The sequence below is a fragment of the Austrofundulus limnaeus genome, unplaced genomic scaffold (genome assembly GCF_001266775.1).
Source record: "Austrofundulus limnaeus strain Quisiro unplaced genomic scaffold, Austrofundulus_limnaeus-1.0 Scaffold90, whole genome shotgun sequence".
NCBI lineage: Eukaryota > Metazoa > Chordata > Actinopteri > Cyprinodontiformes > Rivulidae > Austrofundulus > Austrofundulus limnaeus.
The window spans coordinates 1505063-1512676 of NW_013952492.1; the positions used below are offsets into that span (position 1 = coordinate 1505063).

General features: G+C 38.9%; 1 protein-coding gene across 1 annotated transcript in view; it reads right to left on the reverse strand.

Annotated features, from left to right (window-relative positions):
* sema3e (sema domain, immunoglobulin domain (Ig), short basic domain, secreted, (semaphorin) 3E) overlaps nucleotides 1-7614 on the reverse strand; it is a 24247-nt gene continuing 16633 nt past the window's right edge. The window contains exons 5-17 of the mRNA XM_014012363.1: nucleotides 7170-7263; nucleotides 6801-6917; nucleotides 6176-6318; nucleotides 5970-6084; nucleotides 5670-5739; nucleotides 5448-5592; nucleotides 4933-5158; nucleotides 4511-4602; nucleotides 4144-4185; nucleotides 3754-3920; nucleotides 3389-3459; nucleotides 2944-3077; nucleotides 1-1284 (exon numbers count right to left, since the gene is read on the reverse strand). Of these exons, the coding sequence (XP_013867817.1) occupies nucleotides 784-1284; nucleotides 2944-3077; nucleotides 3389-3459; nucleotides 3754-3920; nucleotides 4144-4185; nucleotides 4511-4602; nucleotides 4933-5158; nucleotides 5448-5592; nucleotides 5670-5739; nucleotides 5970-6084; nucleotides 6176-6318; nucleotides 6801-6917; nucleotides 7170-7263 (1917 nt within the window). The 3' untranslated portion in view covers nucleotides 1-783. The remainder of the gene's footprint in view (nucleotides 1285-2943; nucleotides 3078-3388; nucleotides 3460-3753; nucleotides 3921-4143; nucleotides 4186-4510; nucleotides 4603-4932; nucleotides 5159-5447; nucleotides 5593-5669; nucleotides 5740-5969; nucleotides 6085-6175; nucleotides 6319-6800; nucleotides 6918-7169; nucleotides 7264-7614) is intronic.

Below are 7614 nucleotides of genomic sequence, written 5' to 3' on the forward strand. Positions count from 1 at the left end.
TTCATTTTTAAAACCATTTTTCATCTATCGAAGCAGGTTTTATAAGTGCATAAATAGTTTTATTGTGTTGTGTGAGTTATACTTGAAACATGCCTCATTTACCAATGCAACATATATTCTCCTGGCTATTATAACCACACAACCGGCATCCACGACTGAAATGCCTTTAAATTACCAGTATTATAGAGCTCAAAGTATTTTCACTGTACAAAAACAACAACACTATGTTCTCCAGATTTTTTTTACTATTATATTAGCTAAAAAAAACCTTAAACTAAAACAGAGAAAAGCATAATTTACCATGCTATGAAAGAAAAACAAGAGCTTTTACATTGCTTTTTTTCATAATATTTACAGAAAATGGTTGTAATTTTCTGCAAGTCAGTGACAGTGGCGCAGTTCTTTATTTTAAACGAATCACTCTGATTGACAGTAGGGTTGGGATTGTTTGAAAATTGGAGACTTTTTTATGGATCTCTCACATCAGAGGCATCAATGTTTTGTCCGTCTGTCCAGGACATCTTCTTTATTAACAGTGATATTTGCAGACTTCAGGATATGCACCTAATCACAAATTTACAGAAAAGAGGAGATTTGGCTTTTGATAAAAGCAACAAAGACACATAAATGTAGCTACAAATATGAGGCAGTAGGCTACTGTGTTTTTTTTTATGTTACTGCTCTTAATTAAAGTAAAGCAAAAACCTCTTCGGCGGTGCACACAGTGAGCAAGTCTGACCTTTAGACTGTGTGTGCGTGTGTTTGTGTGTGTGTGTGATCTCTTCAGGTGTCAAAAGTGTGCCTGGGAGCTCGGTGGGAGTTCTCCTCTCCCCTCCCCTTTCCTTTCTTTTCACCACCCAGAGGAGCGTACCTCCTTTTGGTCTTTTTACGCTTCTTATCAGAGCACCACACTCTCTCGCAGTACTCCTCCACCTTCTGTGCGTCACCGTAGCCAATTAGCTGGAGGAACTCTTTGTACCACAGCCTGGAGTTGGGCGCCGGGGCCGAGGGTGGCAACAGGGACCTGGGGCTGACGCTGGGGCCCGGTGGGGGGGCCATGACGGTGTGGCACGAGGCTGCAGCTCGGTCTCTCCCGCTGTCGCTCGGCGTGTGAATCACCGACTCCAACCTCTCCCCTCTGAGCACCCGCAGACTGATCCGTAGTAAAGTGTGCACATATCCGTGTTCCACAGTCTGGCACACGTACACACCGGCGTCAGAGCTTCTCACGTGTAAAAACAGGAGCCCGTGGGGGGTCATGATGACCCGCTCATCACCTCGAATCTACACAAAGAAAAAAAAAGATTGTTTTTTTTTGTTTGTTTGTTGTGTAAACCACTGACCTAGTAATTATTTAGGTCAAGACATGCATTTAATTGTGACACTTCTCCCAAAAAGGAACTGCAATTATTGAGTTAGGGAGGGCTGGCACTTTAACAGTTCACTCAATACAATGACTAATGTACTCCAAGCTTTTTTTAAATTTATTTATTGTACTGTATAGTGCTTGTTTAAATCTAATTTGTAGTCTAAACTTAAAGACATTTAAACACGTGTGTATCAGTCCTGCACACTGAAGCACCAACAATAAAACAAAGGGTTGTTTTCAGATATACAGATATAAATGAGTGTTACAGAAGAAAGTTATGAGAATTCTGTATAAAGTGAATGTCAGAGAACATACAAATAATTTTTTATTCAATCAAATATCTTGAAACTACGGGATTTAGTTAATTTAAAAATTGTATTAATTATGTTTAAAGCAAGAAAGACATCATTGTCATTTAATTTACAAAAGTTTTTTTTGTCTTAAGCTCAAATGACAGAAATAACCGAAGGAAATATTATTTTAAAAGTAAAACTGTGCGTACTACTTTAAAGCAAATGTGTATTTCAGTTTATGGAGTAAAATTATGGAATAGTTTGGATGACGATTTGAAAAAATGTTCTACTTTAAATCAATTTAAAATACTTTATGAGGAAAAAATGATTAAGTCTTGTACACTTTTGAGTTAATGAGGAGAACGATATGTTGTTTGCAGATTCTATTTGTGATTTAATGAATGTGGCCATGAAAAATGAATTGTAATTATTGAAAAAGGAGCAGGTTTATACAAGATTTTTCTTCGTCCTGCTCCCTTTTCACTCATGCACAGTATGTGTTAAAAGAAAATGTGTTTGTATGTTGTGATGAAAATTGTTGAATTGAGTGAATGAACTTATTGATTGATTGATATACAAGGCCTTTCTGTAGCTGCCTGTTCCCTGTTCATATCTATGATTCCACCATGATGGCCGAATAAACTGTAACCTTCATGGCTCTATTAGAGTAAGTGGAACTAATTGTTTCTAGAAGCTGATGATAACAGGCAGTTATTGAAGTTAGATATCAAATTTGAAAACTTTGCATCAAACTGTTAGATGTGAGTTCTATTTTGAGAGCTTGAATTCACGTAGGACACTGATCCTGTTCTCAGATTTATTTGCAGTCACGTAACGTTTATCACATCGCATCACTGTGGCCCAGTTTACCCAGAGCCTCCCCCTGGCTCATAGTCTCAACAAACGGAAATTTGCATTGTTCATCATAACACAGTATTTATCTGTTTCTCCAGAAATGAGTCACGCCTCCTGGAAATGACATCACTAAAGGAGGGGACAGAGACACAGTTTTCTAACACTGAAATTCTGAAATCTTAAATGCAGAAACAAAATTTGTATGATTGTGTTGTACCAGTGCGTTCATCATGGAACTACTTGTTCAACTTAATCAAGTAATAAAAATAAACTCACCGGTTTGAAAAATATTCTAAACATCTCAAGCATAAACATGTACAAATGAAATGCATTTAATAGAGCTCAATAGGTTTCTTACAAAACAGTAACCTAATTGTTTAAAAACTACTTAAGTTGTAAAGTAAAAGGTGACATTTTAAAACTCACCTCATGTTTCTCTCCTTCTTTCTGTAAAAACCAGAGGACCTTAGCTTGAAGTGATCGAGGGACACATTCCAGTAAAGTGCTGTTGCTCTCCACGCTGTAAACGAGCCTCTCCTCTGCTCTTTGCCATTGTTCATCTACGCACAAGCACACACACACATCATAAAAGATAGTGAGGCTAGAATGATGGCTATTGACTGCAGTGACCTTTCATCAGATGGATAATGTAAAGCTGATTGTTTTTTCTGCTCCAGTGCGTGCACACTGACCTCACAGCAACCTCCAGCAGAAAAGGCACAGAAAGGATTTTTTTAAACCTCTAATTTCTCAGTGTCTCTGCAGCATGCATGCTGTATTCAACCAATTATGTATGTTTTTTTAGATAAAGCCACAAATGCACACACACACCATTACAAATGCGCTTTTCACAGTCATTTAGTATACTAACCATCAATTTGCAGCCCATTGCACAGCTGTGCGGCGTTGCCATGGCGAACATCTTGTCGTCTGAATCGTCGGCTGCAGACAGTAAGCGAGAAGGAATCACTTTAAACGTGTGATGAAAGGAGGATGGACGTGTGAGCTGAAAGCAAGTGAGTGAAATTTGGGGAAAGATGAAAGCAAAGATAAAACATGTGCAGACCTGACAGGACTTACGTAACACCTGCCTGTCATGTGTCTTAGAATAATCACTTGGTAAGAAGCGTCACAGACTTGTGACTGTTAGGGCAAGAAAAAAAAACTCTTCTGGTGGAGGTGTGAACAGCTGACACCAACCTCAAACATCTGCAGTGAACGTGTGCGTGCTGTTACCTCTTGGTGTAAACTCCAGCAGGGTAGTATCTGGAGCAGGTGAGCCCATCCCAGGCACAGTATGGGTCTCTGGCCAGACAACAGTCAGCACACTCTGAACCATACAGGTCACACTGATGCAGTCTGACCTGTGCAACGCCCACTGCTGACCCCACATACAGCTGTTGCTGTGGAACCAAAAAAAAAGTTACGTTGTTTTCAAAACCTAGTTTTGTTGGAAGCAGATGTCCATTATCCATTCTGTCTTTTTCTCATCCAAATAGGCTACTTAACTGTAAATAGGCTACAGTGTCTTTAAAATATGTTAGTTATGTTTAATGCAACATTGTCCAACAGTGTCACCTTGTGGTTAAATAGAAGAATTGCAGCAATAAAAACAGGTTTTCTTACCCTTTTAGGCGATATGATGATCTCTGTAATTGGTGCTGGCACCTAAAATTGAGATGAAAAATGATGTAATTCAGAAATCATCTTGAATCAGTTTTGCATCAAGTGGCATAAAAAAGTGGTGTGCTTCCTCATGAGTTCATTTTCCCTAAAATGTTATATAGGCTGAACATCAAACCACTAATTATACTTTATATTTTACCACTTTAGCAGTTTGTCTGGACTTCAAATGTGTATTATTTTATTTGCAAGATGAGAAACACATCCCCTACTCCAACAAACCATAAAGTAGAAACATGTTTTGTTTTATGAACAGTTTTTTTGTGTTTTGTTTTGTTTTTTTACTATTATTTTTTTTAGCAGTATATACCTTGAACACTTGCAGCTCCTCTAGCAGCACCTCCTCCATGGTGTCGGTATCTTTATTATAGATGGTGATAACTTTCAAAACCACAGAGTCATCTAAAAAAAGAAGAAGATTGTTGCACGCATTTGAATATATACTGGAACAAAATTATAGAGATTATTTTTACCTAGTAAAACGTCGAGGTTTCCGTCTATATAAATAACAACTAATATAATGTCTTTTACTAATGTAAGTTTTTAAACGGGGTACTCTGTAGGGCGGGGAGTGAGCTGCAGACTGAGATTTAAGGAGGAGCTTTGTATAAATAGGTGGAGTTTTATATAATCTAATTAAGCCTGTGTGTTACACAGCTACATGTTCTTAGTATTGTGAAGCATTTTACTTTAAGAATAATAATTTGCATTATGTTGCAGCCCTGTGTTTACCGGTGCCGATGTACAGGACATGGTAGTGTCCATCTTGGGCTTGGACTCTGTCCACTGCAATCTGGGTCAGCTTTCTTCTGCCTGGCTCTGTCTGCAGAAGGACAGGTCTGTGATGCTGCGGAAGGACTGGACGATACATCACAGGGTGGGAGCGCACGAACCGCAGAACCTCATCAGGAAACTCCTTAGAGCTGGAGAAGCCTCCACCGTTCACTTTACTGGCACACTGTGGGTGTTAGTAAAAACAAGGATGTCAGTACTGGCCAATGTGAAAAACACAAAAGCTGACAGTAGTTAGTCAGGCTCAGAGGCTGCCCCTGTAAAAACTGCTGAGGTAGTGACAACAGTCCTGACATTTAGACAAGCTGCCTTGCATTTTTCAAAAATGATGGCTTTAGAAGCTCATCTGTTGTGGGCGCAGACTGAGTGAAATGACGAACAGAGAGAATGAATAATATGAAGCACTCTGGTAGTTTTATACCATAAATACATTTGATTTAAAACTCAAGACTCACAGATCCAGGTCGGGGGTAGGGGACTCTGTCCTCGTAAGGTGTCCAATGATGCTCAGGACTTTCTCGGGAGGCAAACGGTCCGTTAAAAGCTGCTCTTATGTCGTCCATGTTATAAACACACACTGCATAACCTTTAAACACAGCACTGCAGAGAGTCATTTCATTAGCGTTCTGGTGAGAAAAAAAAGGTGTTATAGCCTCCAGGTGCCCCTCTTTACTAACCTCGTTGTGCTAAAGAGGCCAAAGATTTCTGGATTTTTCTTGTCTTTGTTGTTGAGAACAAATACGTCCTCTGAAATCAAACAAACAGAAAACAATTATTGTCATCTAACTTGTGTGGGAGAAGAAAAAAAATGTTTAATGAATGTTTTATAGTTAAATACTTGTTATGGTAGATCATGCACAGAGTGTACAAAACATCCAAAAGGCATAGTTTCATGGTGCACGTGACTGACAAGTACAAAGAGAGAAAAGTTGAAGAAAAAGCCAAATGACACCCAGTAAGTATTCACGCGGTCTTACCAAGATCATCAAAGTGTGTATCTATACCGAGTGGTCCAGGTACAGAGCAGATGAGACGGGTTTTAAGGAAAGAGCTCCATCTGTTCACCAGCATTCTCTGTCCTCCTTGGTCATTCTGTGAAGTTAGATCAGACTGAACTCTAATTGCTCTGTCAGAGCAGGCTGAATTATGAGCAGAAACATAGCCGGTGCATCAGCGTTCTCACCGCACACACTCTGCTGACTCGAGCGTACACAGCTCTGTTCACTCCATCCGCATCCATTTCTCGCTCCGTGAAGAAAAAGTAAACTTTGTCGTCGTCCCTGTCATCGTTGTCGGGAATGACTGCTGAGGCCACAAACTTGGGCTCTGCAGAGAAAATGCACGACGACACAAACTAAATACCATAAAACAAGAAAAGAACACTCCATTGATTTGCTGTTAGTTCATAATGATTTTAAAGTATTTGTAAGAAGCTTTTATTTATATGATACACTGTAAAAAATGAAATGTTGGATTTACTTAACCATGTTATGTTACCTGGTTCCACTTAACTGAGTTGTGTAAATTCAAAGCAATATATCAGTTTTTTAGCCAAAGAACATGAGTATGTTGCTTTGAATTTACTCAACTCAGTTAAGTGGAACCAGGTAACATAACATGGTTAAGTTAATCCAACATTTCATTTTTAGAGTGTAGTAATCAAATCCTATACAGTAGCTTTGATTTACTAAAATAAAGTCCTTCCAAATTACCATTTGTTGTGAAGGCCATATCTAAATGGTCTGAAAATTAGGCATGATGGCAGATTTGTCACATTCATAAAAAAAGTTATTTCAATACAAACCAACCATTGAGCTGCTGTCTGTCATTTCTTTCAGTTCGTGTGTAAGTGTGGTTGTTAAGTCGACACAAAGCACCATCGTTCTCCCAGTAGTCAGTGTACAAGCCAATGTACAGTTCTCCTCCTGATGAACACATAGATGAGTCACAACGATTTCATTGTTAAAACATTAATTCTGCTCTTTCTGCAAATAGTGTAGTATTGCAAATAACCACAAGATGGAAGCATTTACTGCTAAAAGGTGAACCAATGAACAAAGAAAGCAAATCTACTGAGATAGAGTGCAACTGAAATTAAAACATATAAGAGCACTCTGACAACGTGTCTTTTAAGTTAGCTCATGGTAAACTTAGTGAAAGAACTGGCCATGTCTTACTGGAAAGAGTAGATACGCAGGAACTCTTCGGGTCATATGGACAACGTCCTTTGCCACTCATAAAGCTCTCCTCTTTAAGAGCAAACACGGTCTCCTTAAGAAGAAAAACACTGATATAAATAAAGTTATTTGCTCTTGAACTCCCATGAGCATAAATGATATAAGTGATCATCTTTTTTTATATAACATCATTTTGGCAAAGAGGTGATATGTGGAGAAATGGGGAAAAAAAGAATTAACGAGCGAACGGACCATAAAAAATGAAGAGACAAGGAGTGAAGGATGACTGAATGAAGGACTGCCATATAGAAGTGTATATTCAGCTTTGCTCTGCCCTTTTATTGTTGTGGAATCACTACTCCCACTCATCTGATGTTGCTGCCATGCACTGCAGGTGGTTTAAACACACACACACACACACACACACACACACACACACACACAC